This window comes from Camellia sinensis, chromosome 15, assembly GCF_055761805.1.
Source record: "Camellia sinensis isolate YWXY chromosome 15, ASM5576180v1, whole genome shotgun sequence".
NCBI classification, from domain to species: Eukaryota; Viridiplantae; Streptophyta; class Magnoliopsida; order Ericales; family Theaceae; genus Camellia; species Camellia sinensis.
This window is the reverse complement of record NC_138975.1, coordinates 64,532,981-64,552,853: the sequence shown is the minus strand read 5'-3', so window position 1 is coordinate 64,552,853 and position 19,873 is coordinate 64,532,981. Positions and strand designations below refer to the sequence as shown.

Below are 19,873 nucleotides of genomic sequence, written 5' to 3'. Positions count from 1 at the left end.
AGAAAATCAATCCGGTGGCGTATCAAGTTGCGCTTCCTCCTGAAATGGAGCATATGCATAACGTCTTCCACATCTCTATGTTGAGAGACTATCTTCGGGATCCTTTCCATGTAATAGAGCCTACTCGTGTAGTGCTGAGTGATGACTACACTTACGAGGAACGGCCTATACAGATTGTTAACAGACGGATCAAGAAACTGAGAAACAAAGAGATCCCGCTAGTGAAAATTGACTGGCAGAACCATGGTGGTGTGTATGCCACTTGGGAAAGGGAAGATGACATGGCCAAAAGATATCCTAAACTGTTTCCACTGAATCCTGTTTTCTTCCAGAATGAAGGTAACTCGAGTTTAGAGGACTAAACTCTTTATAAGGAGGGGAGACTGTAACAACCCTCATACTGTTTACTGATTAATGACCGATTGATCACCGATTACTGTTAAACGAGACTGATAATGACTGATAACTGACTGATAATTGAACTGATTAAAAGTACTGAACTGACTGACTGAAACTGGAAACCGAATTGATTGAGTATATGTTAGTTAAATTGCACTCTATCTGTTTGATTGTATGATTATCTGTTCATACTTATATGTTTAAACTGCTAATTGAAGGCCTTATCGGCGGCCGAATTAGAAACTGATTGATGTTTAATGATCATCATAATTTATGTGATTTTGTGGTGTATTTACCTGAAAACTGATTAGGTATGATTAAATTAGATTAAAATATGCTAATTAAAGAGTTGGACTTAATTACCGTTTTGCCCTTGAGTGGGCCACTACCTCTACACTTTGAGCTCATTATACCTGAGCCAAACACATTTGCTCAGCCATTTCTTCTTGTTCTAGCCGAATTTAGAGAGAGAGGAAGTGAGAGTCTTGAGTTCATTTCAATATTGCTTAGAATTTGAAGAGAATTGAAGGTTGATTGTTGCTTTGTGGTCCTACACTTGGAATTGAGGCTCTAGGTAAGGGAACTCAACCTTTATTGATGTGTTTGAGCTAGTTCTTGCATGAGTCATGCTTCATTGTAGAACTAAGTCATATTTTGGTTCATTGTTGTTGATTTGAAGCTCATTTCATGCATGCATGTTTGTATTGTAGATGTTTGAGTTGTTTTCATGGCAAAGGGTTACATGCATGTTCATAATCATGTTTAAGTCCATGATTTCACCATGTTTTGAAAAGAATTGGCTCCTAAGAGCATCAAATTGAAGCTTCAAAATGGTTTGAATTCATGCATGTTTGCATGTTCATCTTGTGCTTGAAAAATGGTTTAAATTGGGTTTGAATTAAACACCCTTGGGCTTTGATTTCTTAAAATTGAGCTTTGAAACATGATATCCTATGTGTTTATAAATGTTTTCCAGAAAATGGGCCCAAGAGGATTGGTTTTGATGCTTTTGAGCTTGGTTTTGGACCTGGAGCTCGAATCTGGGATTTCCAGATTTCCGTCGTCCGCTCGAGCGGGGGAAGTGCCGCTCGAGCGGGAAAATCGAGCTTCCAGCATCTTGCACTGTTTTACAGTCCGCTCGAGCGGAGGATTGGGCGCTCGAGCGGAGTCATGTCTCAAGCTCGAGCGGGCGTCGAGCGGGGATTTCACCCATCCAGTACCTTTACTGTACGCTCGAGCGGGAAAGTTTGCGCTCGAGCGAGTACCTTTGTTTGCCTGTACGCTCGAGCGGGGAAACCTGAGCTCGAGCGGGACTCTGTTTTTTCTGAAAATCCTGAAAATGCTTTTAAATGTGCATTTTTGCATCCTCATCCCATCCTAGGTATTCTTAGGCCTAGTTTAAGGCATTTAGATGAGGATATCGTTGTAGAACACACCAAGGCAAATTAGGGATTAAGTTATGATATTTCCCAACTGTGTAGCTTAGTGTGTATTCAACCTGTGAACTGTGTAGGGTTGGCAACTGGGGAGACACGCTCTAGCATACTGTAGCCCAGAACTCTGTGAGTAACAATTGTGTAAAGATATGTTCAACTGATATCTTTTGAATACTGAACTGAACTGTTTACTGAACTGGTATTATTTACTGAATGAATGTATGTCCTTTATTTCTGAACTGTACTGTGGCATCCTTAGTACTTACTGTTTACTGTTACTGTTACTGCGACAGAATTCTCTGTCGGTTCCCTCGTGGAACCACTACTGTTTACTGACTGATGGCCATCATTACTGTTCGGTCTTTTAAGACCTACTGTTACTGTTATGCTAATGGATGTACCACATATGACTGTTTACTGTACTGAACAACTGAAATACTGATTGAATTGAACTGTTTTCATCACTGTAAGGACATTCATTCTAAACCCCTTTACGCATTATGTTATTCACTGGGCTTTAGCTCACTGCTTATATATATATGTAGGTGTACAGGCACCAGATCGGAGCTAGGAGCGTCAGGGTAACTCCAGTTTTGTCAAGCCAGCCTATGTGCCTCACTGCGAGGTTCCGAGTTGCCATGCTATGGCTTGGGGGTGTTTTGTTTGTTTTCCCCCGTCTGTTTCCATACTGTTTGGACTACTGTACTGTTATAAAGGGATTAGGTCCCTGTACTGAGTGACTGTAAATTCTGTATAGACCGTACTGTTTTGTATAGACTGACTGTCCACTGTACCGCTATCTAGGGTAGAGTCCCTAGTTTGAATGAATGTAAATATTGTGCTTACTGTTCTGTACTGTTTATGTATTAATGCATGAAAAAAATCTTTTTGGCATACAGACTGTCACAGCTCATTGGACATTGTTTAATTACTGTATTGGCTTCCGCCAGGCCCTGTACTCTGTTTTACTGTATTACTGTTAAGCAGGCCTTCGGTAATCTCGGATTACTGGCCGGTTACGGTGCTAAACCCATAGGGCCGGGTTTGGGTCGTGACAGGCGGTGAGTCTTCTCTCCTCACATTCCTCTACCTTATCATCAGCCCCAACCTCGTCAGTTTTTCCTTTGTCGAGCCATCTCTAGATCTCAGCTTTGAATTTAAACAAAAATGTTAAAATAATAGTGCATAAGTTTTTACTTTTGATGTTGATTTCTTTGTTGTTATTGTTGTTTCTTTCTTGTTGTTATCAAATTTCATAGTTGGGATGATTTGTGAATTGATCTGGATGATTTGGGCCGGTTTAAACACTAGAAGAGACATTTTTTTGGTTTTTTTGTTTGGATAGAGAGAAAATTTTCTTATATTTTCACAGTTTATGGTGTTTTCTAAAGCAGTCTCTCTTGCTCAATGTTTGGTTGCTGAAACTTGAAACACATTTCGAAATAAGGAAGACGGTGGTATATTTTTATGGATTTCACTAACAATCTCTAATCTTTTGATATATATATATATATATATATTTGTCCAATCTCAGTTTCTCAGTGATATGGATATGGATAAAGATATGGATATGTATGGATGAATGTATGTATGTATGTACGTAATTTACACAAATGATAGAAAGATATAGATATGTATGTTTGTATAAATGTATGTGATATGCACAAATAAGAAATAGATAGATAGAAAAACTTGGTTTGCTATTTCAAAAGACCACTCTTTGAAGATAACTATGTATTTCAAACAAAAACAAAGTTTGGTTGAATAGATAATTTTGTCTTTGAACAGATAGTTTGGTTGAACAGATAATCTTCACTCTCTCCTCTCTTATTTGGATTGATAAAAAAAATTAAAACATATATATTAAAATTATTTCAACAAATAGAAAAAAAAATGAATCGATAATAAAATTTGAATAGAAAGATATAGATATGTATATTTGTATGAATGTATGTGATATGTATAGATAAGAAATAGATAGAGAGGAAAACTTGGCTTACTATTTCAAAAGACCACTCTTTGAAGATAGCTTTGTATTTTAACAAAAACAAAGTTTGGTTGAACAGATAATTTTGTATTTGAACAAATAGTTTGGTTGAACAAAGTTTGGTTCAACAAATAATCTTCACTCTCTTCTTTCTTATTTGCATTGATTAAAAAAGTTAAAACATATATATTTAAATTATTCCAACAAATGAAAAAAAAAATTGAATAGATAATAAAATTTGAACAGATCTGTTCAAATTTTGAGCAAATAGTAGCTTGGTGTATTTCAATAACAAAAATTTGAACATATAAAGAATTAACAAAAAGAATTTAAGAAAAAAAACTAAAGAAATTTGGACAGATAGATTTAAATAGATAAGTGAAAAAATTAAACAAATAATAAAATTTGAACGGATATTTAAAAAGATAAAAGAATAAATTTGAACAGATAGAAAAGAAATTGAACAAATAGAAAAAAAAATTAAACAGATAAAAAAATTAAACAAATAGGAAAAAATTTAAACAGATAGACAAAAAATTTGAACAGATAGATATATATTTGAACATATAGTCAAAAAAGTCAATAGATAAAAAAAAATCAACAGATAAATTAAGGGGTAAAATTAAAAACAAAATGTCCTAAAAAACAAATAAAATGACATTTTACCAAACTATTTCATAAATAGTGGACCTTTGATCAATAAAAAAATATTTTCTAGACTTAACACCTTATAACCTCTTTAAATTAGATTTATTACCAATTTACTCTTTATTAAATGCGCTTTATATGTTATTTTAGGTACTTAAAACTATGACACGATTTTTATTAAAAAACTATTTTAGAGTATATTTTTTTCTAAAAAAAATCATATTTATTGGGTTTCAATAAAAAGGGAAAAATTTTAATAAATTTGCACATATTTTAAAGTATTTTTACATATTTTATTTATTTTTTATTACAATTTTTTTGATTTTTTTGTTAAAATATGAGGTAAAAAAATTAATATATTTAAAATAACTTTTTAATTTTTATGAAACGATGTGCAAAAAGTAGAGAGAAAATGAAAATTTTGAATTTTTTATATAGGTTATATTTGGGATATTATTTTGGGCTAAAATAGTCATCTAACATAAAAATGGCTATTTTAAATAAATAAAACAAAATGTCACATTCAATTTATAATTATTTTACTTTTTCTCTTACAAAAGTTAAGAAAATCAAAAAGTCTATTACAAACGAGACTTTTTAATTTTAAAATAATCAAAAGTCAAAAATTTAAAAAGTTAATTTACATCCAAACGAAAGCATAATTTGTTAATTTTTTTATTTTTTAATAATTTTTTTATTTTTAAATTAAAAAATAATCATTGTGTTTGGTTTGAGTTTTCTGGATTAAATTTTTTGAAATTGACTTTTTGGTTTTTGTGTTTTTTTGTTTTTAGTGAATATTTTTTAAATTTTAAACATTTTTTTTACATTTTTAGATGCACCTTACTTAGATGTATCTAAAAAGTAAAAAATTTGTGAAAAAATATTTTAAAAAATTAATAAATACATAAAAATACAAAAAATGTATTGAATTCTTGTATTTTTTTTATATTTTTGGTCTTTAGTGAATTTTTAAAAGATTTTTTTTACAATTTTTTTACTTTTTAGATAAATTTATGTTAGGTGTGTCTAAAAAGTAAAAAAAAAAATGCTTAAAATATTAAAAAAATTCAACAAAAATAAAAAAATATGAAAAATAAGAAAATAGAATTTTTTGAAAAGTATTTTAAAAAACTGAAAATCAAGCAAAGTGAATGTTTTTCAAACGAGACCTGATTAACAATTTTTATTTTAGTTGTTTTTTTTATAAATAAGTCAACTGTAAATAATATTATCTAATAAAAAACAGTTTTTTGGTTCTAAAACAAGAAAAACCTCACCGGCCTCGATTTATTTGGGTTGTCTGAAGGGCGACACGTTTGTGCAACAATGGTGGGAACACGTGGCTTGTGCTTGGCGAAAAGAACAAAGTAATTATGATTCAACATGGTTTTGTAGGAAGGTACTTACATCACTATGAATGTTTTAGAAAAATGAACTAACACCTACGTTTTTAATTTTTAATTTTTATTTATAGATATTTTAAAAATTTAAATAAAAATTTATTTGGTAAAATTTTTAATTTATAAATCAATGGTCTCAATTTATAAATTTGGCCAAAAAATAAAAATACAAAAAATGTGTTTCTATTTTGAGTTTTCAGTTTTTTTTTTTTTTTACCACCCAACACTAGCCACTACCCGCTACCATTTTCCACCATCGTCTTCCACCACCACCACCTACCACCCACCTGCCACCACCACCTACCACCCACCTGCTACCACCACCTGCCACCACCACTCACCACCCATCTACCACCACCATTCGCCGCCACAAGCCACTAGCCACCACCCACTCGCCACCACCATCTACCCCTCGCCACCACTACCACGACCCACCTGCCATCCATCCGCTACCACCCACCACCCGCTACTACCATCCACTACCCGCCACCACCACCACCACCCACCACTTACTTGCCACCACCACCCGCTACCTACCTGCCACCACCATCCACTACCTGCCACTACCAGCCACCCACCACCACTAGCCACCTACCATCCACCACCACCACCACCATCACCACCACCCACTTGCTACCACCTACCACTCGCCACCGTCACCCACCTATCCACCCATCACCACCACCACCCGCTACTTATCCGCCGCTACCCATCACACTCACTTGCTACCACCTACCACCCATAGGGATGGCAATATGAAACCGACCCGACGGGGATCCCCGATCCCGACCCCGATTTAAGTGGTTTTTCCCCGAAAAATACCCCCGACGGGGAGAAGACGGTACCTGAAAATCAATCCCCGATCTGTTTCGGGCCGGGGACGGTGATCAGTGTTTAAGCCCCGGCCCGGCCCGATCCCCGACCCTGTCCCCGTCCTCGGCCCCATCCCCGAATTCCCCCCGAAATAAAATTACTTTTATACCCCTTATATATATATATATATATATATAAAACCAAACCCGTATCCTCTCACACTCACTCTCTTAACTCTGATATATCTCTCCCTCTTTCACTCTCACTCTCATCTCAACTCTCTCTCACTCTCTCGTTGTTTTCTCTAGCCCCGACCCCCCTCTCTCTCACCGACGGCGAGCCCCGACCGCCCTCTCTCTCACTAACGGCGAACCCCGATCCCCCTCTCTCTCACCGACGGCGAGCCCCGACCCCCCTCTCTCTTACCAACGGCGAGCCCCGACCCCCCTCTCTTCTCTCCACATGGTAACTCTCTCTCTCTCTCTCTCTCTCTCACATGGATCCGTTGGTTTCAGATCTGTTGGTGGTGATGAAGATCATCTGTTGGTGATGAAGATGTTGCTTTAAGATCTGTTGGTGATGAAGATCTGTTGTTTTGATTTTTTTTTTTTTTTTTTATGTTCTTGATGGTGATGAAGATCTGTTCTTGATGCTGCTACTTTGATGTTGTTGAGATGTTGATTTTTTTTTTTTTTTCTTTTGATGATGTTGTATTTTTGGCTGGGGATTTTCGAGATCGGGGAAACCCGATCCCCGTTACGGGGCGGGAATGAGGGCAGTAGTTGGTTCCCCATCGGGGATGGGGACGGGGACGGGGACGGGGGGAAGTTCTGCCATCGGGGATCGGGGACGGGGAGGGTGATCCCCGGCCCCCCCGCCCCGTTGCCATTCCTAACCACACGCCACCGTCACCCACTCACCCACCACCACCACCACCCGTTACCTACCCGCCACCACCCACCACCACCCGCCATCTGCCACCCACTTGCCATCGCCGCCACCACCACCACGACCACCCACTCGCTACCACCCACAACTCGCCACCGTCACCTACCCACCCACCCGCCACCACACATCACCACCTGTCATCCGCCACCCACTTGCCACCACCACCCACTCGCTACCACCCAGCACCCGCCATCATCACCCATCCACCCACCCACCTACCCACCACCTAACCGCCACCACCACCCACCCGCCACCCGCCATCCACCTGTCACCACCACAAGCCACCACCACCGCCACCACCACCCACTCGCTACCACCCACCACTCGCCACCGTCACCCACCCATCCACCACTACCCACGCACCCACCACCACCTACCACCACCAGTTACCCACCACCCACCGTCACCACTTTCCACCACTGTCTTCCGCCACCACTTGCCATTTCTCACTCTTTTTTGTATTTTTAAATTTTTTTAAACATTTTGTCAATTACCAAACGCGTTTGTAGTTTATGTTTTTATAAAAATAAACAAAAAATAAACAAAATTCAATTTATAAAATTTTTGTAAATATAAACTGAAAACGTAAACGTTACCAAACACACCCTTAATGTTTGGGTTCGCATCCTTTGAAAAAATTAAAAAGTAATTTTTTTTTTTATTTAAATCACATTATTTTATTTAAGTTAAATTAATTTTTTATGACATCACTTCAAATTTAACCTGTATTTTATAAAAAGTCAAAAAATATACTTATTTAGAACATCTCAAACAATCCCTAAAAATTAATTTTTTGATTTTTTTTTATTATTATTTTATGTGAGAGGTGATATAATTTAAAATGAGTTAAAAGTTAACTTTTGCCTTTTAACTCATGTTCCCAAATGACCCCAAAATAAAAAAGTAAAAAATTGTTCAATGGGTCTGTTTCGTTTTATTTTTGTTTTTATTTTTTTTAGATGGGGATTCAATAGCTTCATTTGGGATGTAGATTAACTTTTTGACTTTTTAATTATTTTAGTCAGTGGCTAAAATAATCTCGTATGGAATGATTTTTTTTTTTTACTTTTGGACTTTTACAAAAGAAAAAATAAAATAATTATGATTTGAATGTGACAACTGTTAACCTTAAACTAAAAAATTTATTTTATCTTTTTATGACTATTTTAATCTAACCCACCCAACTTACATGCCAAAGCAATATAGTGGGTATTTGGAAAATTATTATTTTAGTAGGCTATTTTAGTTTTTGGCTATTTTAATAAGTTAAAATTTTTATATTTGAGAATATGATTAGATTTTTTTTGTAGTTAGATGTAATGTTTGTGAGAGAAAAAGTGAAATGATTATAAGTTTGATGTGACATTTTATCTTATTAATTATTTTAACCTATTTTATCTTTTCGTAAATTTTTTCCTAAATTAAGCAAAAATTTTACTTCCCAAACAGTCCCATAATGTGTCGGTTAATGATGATCGCTAGACATCCATCAATAATTTTATTATACATACCATCAATAATTTTATTATACATATATTTAAATACACTATTTATATATGAGATTTTTATTGATAAGTCCAATTTAGAAGTGTTTTAACTCAAGAAGTCCATGAAGAAATTTTTTAACCCATTTAGTCCCATGTATGTATAGTTTTATTCTATAAAGTTCATTTTCTTGATTTACACTATTTTCTTGGACACTTATGCCTTTATATTTAATTTTGATACCCTTATAAATATTTTTTCAACGATTAGCAATTTAATGATGTGAACATTCATATTTTAAAATTCACATTTGTAGGAATGTAAATTGGCCCGTGGGCGGCTCGAAACCCACCTGCGAGCCAGGGCGGGCCTAGCCCGTTGATAATGTGAATATTCACATTGACATGTTAAAATTCACATTAATAGGAGTGTAAAATTGGCCCCCGTCCCGTGGCGGCGCGAAACCCGCCCACGGTCCATGGGCGGCCCGGGACCGGCCCGGTCCGGCCCGTTGACAATGTGAATATTCACATTGACATGTTAACATTCACATTGATAAGAGTATAAAATTGGGCCGTGGCCCATGGGCGGCCAAAAGCCTGCTCGCAGCCCAGGGTGGGCCTGGCCCGGCCCGTTGACAATGTGAATATTCACATTGACATGTTAACATTCACATTAATAGGAGTGTAAAATTAGCCCACGCCTCGTAGCTGCTTGAAACCCGCCCACGGCCCGTGGGCAGACCCGGCCCGGCCTGTTGACAATGTGAATGTTCATATTGACATGTTAACATTTACATTGATAAGAGTATAAAACTAGACAGCAGCCCAGGGTGGGCCCGACTCGGCCCGGCCCGTTGACAATGTGAATATTCACATTGACATGTTAACATTCACATTAATAGGAGTGCAAAATTGACCCCCATCCCGTGGCGGCGCGAAACCCGCCCGCGGCCCATGGGCGGCCCGGGGTGGGCCCTGTCCGACCCATTGACAATGTGAATATTCACATTGAAATGTTAACATTCACATTGATAAGAGTATAAAATTGGCCCGCCGCGGCCCGTTGACAATGTGAATATTCACATTGACATGTTAACATTCACATTGATAAGAGTGTAAAATTGGCCCGCAGCCCGTGGGCGGCCCGACCCGTGACAATGTGAATATTCACATTGACATGTTAACATGCACACTGATAGGAGTGTAAAATTAGCCCGCGCCCCGTGGCTGCCCGAAACCCGTCCACGGCCTGTGGGCGGCCCGGGGCGGGCCCGGCCCCGCCTGTTGACAATGTGAATATTCACATTGACATGTTAACATTCACATTGATAAGAGTGTACAATTGGCCCGTGACCCGTGGACAGCCCGAAGCCCAACCTCGGGCCAGGGCGGGCCCGGCCCGTTGGCAATGTGAATATTCACATTGACATGTTAACATTCACATTAATAGGAGTGTAAAATTAGCCCGCATCCCGTGGGCGGCCCGAAGCCCGATCGCAGCCCGAGGCGGGCTTGGCCCGACCCGTGACAATGTGAATATTCACATTGACATATTAACATTAACATTGATAGGAGTGTAAAGCTTATACGCTGCCCGAAGCTCGCCCGCGGCCCGGGGTAGGCCCGGACCCAAACCCAGGCCACCCCGGTCCGCCCATGGGACGCGAATCAATTTTACACTCTTATCAATGTGAATGTTAACATGTCAATGTGAATATTTACATTGTCAACAGGCCGGGCCGGGCCCGCCTCGGGCCGTGGGCGTATTTCGGGCAGCCACGGGGCACGGGCTAATGTTACACTCCTATCAATGTGAATGTTAACATGTCAATGTGAATATTCACGTTGTCAACGACCCGGGCCCGCGTTGGCCCGGGGCCAGGCTTCGGGCTGCCCACGGGTCACGGGCTAATTTTACACTCTTATCAATGTTAATGTTAATATGTCAATGTGAATATTCACATTGTCAACGAGCTGGGCCGGGCCCGCCTTGGGCAACGGGCGGGCTTCGGGCGGCCCACGGGCCACAGGCCAATTTTACACTCCTATCAATGTGAATTTTAATATGTCAATGTGAATATTCACATTGTCAACGGGCCGGACCGGGCTCGCCCGAGGCCGCCCATGGGACGCGAGTCAATTTTATACTCTTATCAATATGAATGTTAATATGTCAATGTGAATATTCACATTGTCAACAGGCCAGGTTGGACCCGCCCACGGGCCGTGGGCTAGTTTCAGGCAGCCACGGGGCGCGGGCTAATTTTATACTCTTATCAATGTGAATGTTAACATGTCAATGTGAATATTTGTATTATCAACGGGTTGGGCTGAGCCCGCCCAGGGCAGCCCATGAGCCGTAGGCGGGTTTCGGGCCGGCCACAGGCCGCGGGCTAATTTTACACTCCTATCAATGTGAATGTTAACATGTCAATGTGAATATTCACATTGTCAACGGACCGGGCCGGGCCCGCCCCGACCCGAGCCCGGGCTTCGGGCTACCCACAGGTCTTGGGCCAATTTTACTCTCTTGTCAATGTTAATATTAATGTTAATATGTCAATGTGAATATTCATATTGTGAATGGGCCCGCCCGGGCCCCCCGGGCGACGGGCTGGTTTCGGGCCGCAAGCCAATTTTACACTCCTATCAATATGAATGTTAACTTGTCAATGTGAATATTCATATTATCAACGGGCCAGGTCGGGCCTATTTTTTTGGCTTGTGGGCCGGCCCGGCCCGACTCGAATTTTTCCGGGCACCTACGAGGATCGACATGAGCTGGGCCCCTACACATTGACGATATAAACATTTATATTGACGGTGTGAACATTCACATTAATGGTATTTTGGTAATTATGTCACCCATAGGACTTATTGAAACATAAGAAAATAATGTGAACTAAATGGAACATAAGTAGATGAAAATGATATTTTAGTCTTCTTATCTTAAATTGGACCTAATGGAATAGTCAAAAAGAATATGGGTTGGATGGAATAAAGCTCTTAGAAAATGAATTTATCAAAAAAGCTCCCTTTATATATTTTAATAGAATTAATTATCAAAAAGTCCTATTTACATATTTGGTGGTAACTTAGATATTGTCAAAAAGTTTTTGAACCATTAAGTCTCATTTATAGGTAAAAAGGCGTTTTGCCCTTTAAACCCAAAACTGAGAATGTTTTCAATTTTAAAACTGAGAATGTTCTCAATTTATAATTATCAAAATTAAGAAATCTCTCAATTTTTTTTCTAGTATGAACTAAGAATATTATCAAAACTAAGAAATTTATAATTATCAATTTTGAGAAATTTCTCAATTTTTTTCATGATTAAAATTGAAAATATTATAAACTAAAAATATTCTCTAACATTTTTAAAAATGATATTTTTAAAACGACACCGTGACTCACAACAAACTCAACAAAAATTAACACCCACTCTTCTCTCTGCCTTTTCTTCCTTCCCCAAAGCAAAGCAAAGCAAAGCAAGGGGCAAAGCAAAAGAGCATTCTTAGAAGCTAATTCAAATCCGAATTCTCACTTTGTTTCTTGAAATACTTCAATTTGTTCATAATCAAACCCTGAATTCTCCAAAAATTGATTCACAATGTGTGATCAGTGAGCCTCAATAGGATGTACACAATCGAAGATCGAGAACGAAGAGATAGTAAATCAATGCAAGGATTGAAGGCAATTCATGAAAGACGCCGTAACAGCACGGAACGCTTTCATGGCCGCGCATTCCACCTTCACCATCTTCCTCAAGAATACCGACGCCGCCCTCAATGATTACGCCGTCGACAATGGGACTTCAATTTGTTAGAATCCTTTCTTGAACCATGAATTGTCCATGAGCTTGGATACTGTGAAGACAACAATGATGTTTTGGTAGCTATGAGAGGTCATGGAAGAATAAATTGGGCTATTAAAAATTAATGGGACTTGAAAGAGCAAATAATTTTATTTAGGATTTAATGAATTATAAATTCATAAAATGAGATTTGTATGTAAATGCCCCATTTTAATATATGTTTTTTTTAAATATATAGACTTTAATTACTATAGTGGTGTTGGATTTAATGTGACTTGAGAATTGCGACTTAAGCCCCGTTTGGTAGAGTTGTGGGAAAGTGATTATAACTTTTAACCTAACAGCTTATAGCTTATAACTGTGAGCATAAGCTGATTTTTGACTTATAAATTAAGCTTCTCCTCTCCCACTCAAAGAATAAGTTGATTTTTGACTTACAAAAAGCTATAAACTGTATTATTAAGCTGAACCAAATACATCAAAATAACTTAAATTAAGCTAAAAACTAAAATAAGATAGAAATAGGTCCTACCAAACAGGGCCTTAAAAGGATTGATGAGTTTGTAATTCAAAATTTAGATTGGAGGGTTGAGTTTAGGCAATTTTGAAACCGCTTTAGGCCCTTTTTGTTGATTTAGGCCAAGTTTGGCATCCTCCAAAAAATTCAAAAAGTCAAAAAGTCACTATTCTATTTAAGTCACATTATCTTATTTAAGTCACATCACCTCTCTAACACATCACTTCAAACCCAACCCAAATCCAACCCATATTTCATAAAAAGTCAAAAAGTGCACTTATTTAGTCTTCCCAAACTTGTCCTTAAATTGTTATTTTTTAGTGCTTCTCAAATGAATAGCCTATATAAAAAATAAAATTGATTAAATATTAATAATTACATATTCAATTTCTATTTATAATTAAACCAGTATATCTAATAAGTATTATTTTAAAAATAAATTGTTCATTTTTAAGAGAAATTATGACATAAACACGTGGCAATCGTTAAATGATAACTTAATTTTTTATTTATTAATAATCTATTCGAGAGACATTAAAAATAAAATATTTTCAATCAACAAAATAGATTTAAAATGAGTCTAAAATCACCTAAATTGGACTAGCATGAATCTTTAGGGTATTTTTTATATAATTATTATGAGTTTTAACTTTTATCTATTTTATATTTAGGAGTGGTTTGAGATTTGTTTATTTAATAATATTTTTATTTTTTACGAAAAGATATGTAAAAAAATAAAGAGATAATATGATAACTTATAACAAATAAATAAGGGATCTTTTGGGAAGCCAATAACAAGCCAGCTTTTAGTTTTTTACTAATTTTATTTCCACACATCATTTATTCTCTGTGCACACACTTAATGAATTAATTTTTTCTTATAATTTTACCACTAAACAAAATGACCAATATGGACATCCATATACACATTAATCCTTAAAATTAAAATTTCTTACTACACATCTTTTATATGGAAATTCTCCATACACATTTTTTTTTTCAAAAACTACACACATCGGACTTAATCTTTAATATTTTTATTTCTTTCTCACTCCCTCCATTGATCATTGTTCCATTACACCACACCGTTACTATTGATTTGTATGATGGATGATTTACAAAACAATGAATGTTTTGATGTAGAAAAAAATTGATTGTTAATAAAAAAAATTAGGCAATGAATAGGTGAGTTTTTTTGTTCAGAAGTATTTTTTTTCATTGTCACAATTATCATTCTAAAAATTAGTTTTGAAAATGTTGCACCCATACAGAAATTAACTTTTGAAAACATTTTATATATTCGAAAATCAACTTAAAAAATAGTTATATGCTAAAAATTTATATTTGGTTCGGAAGTAGAGAATAAAAAATTATTGTTTCATTCAGTTGTTGATTGTCGAACATATTTAATGTATTTGGATAACTAGTACCAAATTATTTCCACCTCATTACCAGTCAATATGGAATGAATAATGAAAATAATATAACAATAACTCACACTTAGTTTGGTTTGAGTTTTGAAAAATAATTTTTAGAAATTTCAATCTGTATTCTTTTGTTTTAGTGAACATTTTTAATATTCTAATTATTATTTTTTGAATTCACTTAATTTAAATACATTTAAAAAGTATACAAAAATATAAAAATTCAGTACATATTTTTTTGGCAGATAATATTTTTTAAAGATTATAATTCAGTACATAAAAATTCAGTACATATTATTTTTTTTGGCAGATAATTCAGTACATAAAAATTTAGTACATATTATTTTTTTTAAATATTTTTGGCAGATAATTTAATTTTTAAATGTATCTAAATTAAGTGTTTCTAGAAAATAAAAGGTTGATTAAATATGTAAAAAGTTTACTAAAAAAAAAATACAAAATTTTAAAATTAGCAAAAATATTTTTGAAAACTTAAAAAACAAAGTATTAGTTTTTGAAGAATAATAGTAAAATAATACAAAAAATTATTGATTTAATTTAATATAATTTTTTTTTTCTATTTTTTTTTTTTTTTTTTTTTTTTTTGCATACAGTAGTAAATATGGTCAAAAAATTGCTAGAGTGTGCCGAAAAAAATGTTTTGTGTAGGGCATGGTTTAGGTTTTGACTTAGGCTTAGGAGTGTGGTGGGAGTTTATGTTTTATGTGGTGTGTATACATAATATGTTGGAATTTTTGTACACATTACGTGGGTGTTTGGAAAGTGAATTTTTTGTAGGTTGTATGATATTATTGGAGAAATTTTTTTTTTTTTTTGTGTTTGGAAAGATAGTTGGGTTTTTTTGTGGTTGGATGTGATATTTGTGAGACAAAAAGTGAAATGATTATGGGGTTTGATGTGATATTTTGTTTGGATTTATTTTTTTTAATTTTGTAAAACATTTGTCTTGTAGTGGAAAAAAAAAAAAAAACCTAAAAATAAGTTCCCAAATTTTGGGCATATTTGGAACATTTTATGTGTGGAACGAGTAAAACAAAAAATAAACAAATTCATTAAGTGTGTGCACTGAGAAATATGTTCACAAAGTGTGAATAGTGTGTGGAAATAGAATTATTCATTTTGGATTTCATCACCTCTCACATTTTTTACTCACAAAAAGACAAAATAAATTTAAAAAGTCAAAAATTTAGGCTCCGATTGGTAAGAGTTTCGAATTATAGTTTCACCCATTAATTTAAGTGTGCTGTTTATTTTGAGCTTTCAAATCATAATTCTATACCTATTTCTCAAAACTCAATTCAAAACATAATCATTACTTTTCAAAACGCATAACCAAACACATAATTCAAAACACTTTTCAAAACTCAATTCAAATCAATATTTTTATTTTTTAAATATTTAAATATGTTGTGATTTTTTTAATTTTTTAATTTTTTTTGTATATTTTTAAATATTTTAATTTCAAAATATTACGATTTTAATTTTTTAAAATTTAAAATATTTTATAAAAATAAATTCAAACACTATTTTGTAAAAATATTTTTAAATATTTTAATTTTGTTGTTATGTATTTATTTACGATTTGCGTGTAGAGTTGTGAAAGTAGTATGGAGTTTCGAATTATGTGTTTGGTTATGAGTTTTAAAAATAATTTTTTAATTGAGTTTTGTTTTATGTGTTTGGTTACGATTTAAGTGTAGAGTTGTTTTAAATTTACAATATTAACATTTTAAATTATTTAAAAATTTTGAATATTTAAATTATTTAAATTTTTACGATTTAAATTTTTTGAATATTTATTTTAATTTTTTACTTATTAAATTTTTTAGATTATCTAAATTATTTAAATATTTATGATTTAAATTTTTTGAATATTTATTTTGAAAAAAAAAAATATTTCCTTTGTAGTATTTTCAATTAAAAAATTGATTAATATTATTTTCTATTAATAATAATTTTTTTTAATTGAATTTTAAAAAGAGTTTGGTTATGAGTGTTGATCAGAATTTTCAATAGTATGAAAATAGTGTGTTTTGTTATGAGTTATAATAATTTGAATTAAGTTTTGTAAACTCTTTCCAAAACTCGTAACTAAACAATTTTTCTTACTTCACATGTCAAATCAAACTTTCAAAACTCAATTCCACACTCAATTCAACACTCTATTTAAAAATCATAACCAACAAAATTTCTACATTCAAATCATAATTCCACAACTCACAAATTCAAAATACTCTCAAATCATATTTACAAAATTCTACCAAACGCCACCTTAATTTTTTACCAACTTTTCAAAACACCACTAAATGTTACCTTAATTTTTGTAAAATTAAATTTTAATTATTTTAAAATTATCATAAGAAAAATTTAACGGATCCAGTACAAATTATCTAGTGCTGTGCCGGACCTTCATAGATGTATAGTGGGTCGAGATCTGATCGGAAATCACAAGTGGACGGTGCGATCGAAAAGGTCGGTCGCCACGTTGAAGGCAGAATCCAATGCCACCGCCCATCTCTCCACGTGTCCCTCTCATCTCTCCCCTTATAAAATGCTGTCACTCCCCTTCCACCATTTTTAACTTCTCTCTCTCTCTCTGTCTTAATCAAAACTTTATCTTTCATTGCCCAAATCCGTCTGAATCCAAGTCTTCTGCTTTTCTCACTGACAGTCGAAACCTAGTTCACTTTTTGACTCAGTTTCTATTCTTCTTCTTCTTCTTCTTAGTTGCAATTCGTTTATTCAAATCCCTTCACAAACTCCGCAAAAACACAAGAAAAAAAGAGTGACCAAGATATGGGTCGTTTTTGGACGTTGATCACCCATGTTCACGTACTTGCTGGGTAATTTTTGCCTTTTAAAACTTAGTTTGTTTAGAATAAAAATATTTTTTTATGATATTCTCATTTTTCATTCATTAATTTTTGTGTTTCATTATATCAAAAAATTAAAAAAATATTTTTCATCCAAAAACAAGGGGATAGAACTCCTTCTACATGCTGTTTATCCATTTTTTTGTGAATTTAGTGATCTAATTTTCGTTTTAATTTGTGAATTATCCATGCAGGCCAGTTACGATGCTGTTGTACCCCTTGTAAGTTTATTAGTTTTATTTATTTATTTATTTATTTAAATATTTTCTAGTTATAAATTACTATAGCTGGCTTCGACCAATTAATGCTTGTTTCCTTCTATTTTGTAGATATGCATCGGTAATAGCAATAGAAAGCCCATCAAAGGTGGATGATGAGCAGTGGCTTGCTTACTGGATCCTTTATTCATTCCTCACTCTCATGGAGATGCTCCTCCAACCCATCCTACAATGGTATATAATCCTCATAACAAAATTAGTTGTAAATATATATATATATATAAATTAATAAGTTAATAACTATTTCAACTTGATGATTATAAAATAAAATTAACTACGATTAGATCTTAATTTTTAATGAATATATCATATAAAATATAATAAAGTAAAAATTATGGATCCCAAAATAGTAACCCAAAAAGTTTACGAATGGAAATTTTGAAAATACGTATATTATATAATATATTTAGGAGGATATTACGTATTATATTTAAGAGGATAATATACAAGTTCACGTGTTGTATTTAGGAGGATGATATATAAGTTTACTTTTTAAATCTTGATTTCCACATCATTGGTTTTAAAAACTGAATTTTGGATTTGAATAGCATGTTCTTATATTTATTAGAAAGAATCTAGGCTATAAATTTTGCTTTTTGGTAAGTTTTTAAATATATGTATTTTTTCAAATTATGAAATAATTAATATTTTTTCAGAATATGTAATTATGTGTTTGGCTTTTAATATTGCAGGATACCAATATGGTATGATATAAAGCTAGCATTTGTGGCATGGTTGGTTCTGCCACAGTTCAGGGGCGCAGCTTTCATATATGAGAGGTTTGTGAGAGAGAAACTCAGGAAATATGGAGCAATAGATCCTCCCCACAAGTCTCCCAATGGCAAGAGCAAGAGCAAGAAAAAGTTTGTGGACTTTATTACCCCCAAGAAAGTGAGCTAAATTCCACTCCTAAATCTTTTATTTTCCCTAAAATTTGTTCTTGTTTTAATTTTAATTGTTTCATGTGTTTGTCTTTAATTTCCGTTTGTGAATGTTTAATGGGAAATGCAGGGAGAGCATGAGGCTTATTGAAGACGAAAGGAGGAGAGGGTTCCACACTTTTTTCACTAAAGGGCTTGTTTGGATTTCCTTGTTTCTAACATCACTCTTTTTGCCTTGGTTTGGTCTTTTGTACTAATCTCAACCTTTTGTACAAGTTTGCAAGACACTTTTAATTTGTAACTGTTCCATGGACTTGTAACTAATCAGCCAAATGCATGGCTATAATCTTTGACATCACAATCCTTGAGAAAAATTATGCCTTGGTCTTGGGCCAAATTCTCGAGTAAGGATCCTCTAGAGTGAAATTTTTCTAAAGTTTCCTAGAGTACTACATTGTGTGGTTGAGATTTACTGGCAAGTCACATCAATTTTTCTGATGTGACTTGCCAGTAAATCTCAACCACACAATGTAGTACTCTAGGAAACTTTAGGAAAATTTCACTCTAGAGGATCCTTGGTGCAAATTCTCATGCCTTAACTTGATATTTATTTATTAGAGTTGTAGGATTGGTATTTTTTCTTAAAATTTTAAGAGAAACTTTAATAAGTGTCAAAGTGATAAAGACTATGGAATAATATTCTAAGACCATATATAATCTTTGAAATGTTTTAACTTTTTTTGTTTTTTGTTTTTGGGGGTAAAAAATAATAACTAAAATCGCATATATGTAACCACTTTAGTCTGGGGCCACAATTCAATGTCCGAGCAACTCCAATGCTATTTGTTAAAATAACATTGTCATTGTTATAATTTGGCAATGAATAGTGTTATTTTGTCAAATTATAACAATGATATTTTAATAGTTACATACTATTTTGACAA

The 19,873-nt window shown here is 34.3% G+C and overlaps 1 protein-coding gene across 1 annotated transcript; it reads left to right on the top strand.

The window, feature by feature from the left end:
• The first annotated feature begins 17,470 nt into the window (after positions 1-17,470).
• LOC114322093 (HVA22-like protein e) lies at positions 17,471-19,326 on the top strand. Its single transcript, XM_028269356.2, has 5 exons — positions 17,471-17,740; positions 17,965-17,991; positions 18,100-18,222; positions 18,741-18,939; positions 19,060-19,326. Exons 1-5 carry the CDS (start codon positions 17,694-17,696, stop codon positions 19,078-19,080), a joined length of 417 nt encoding a protein of 138 aa, XP_028125157.2. The 5' UTR covers positions 17,471-17,693; the 3' UTR covers positions 19,081-19,326.
• The last annotated feature ends 547 nt before the right edge of the window (positions 19,327-19,873 follow it).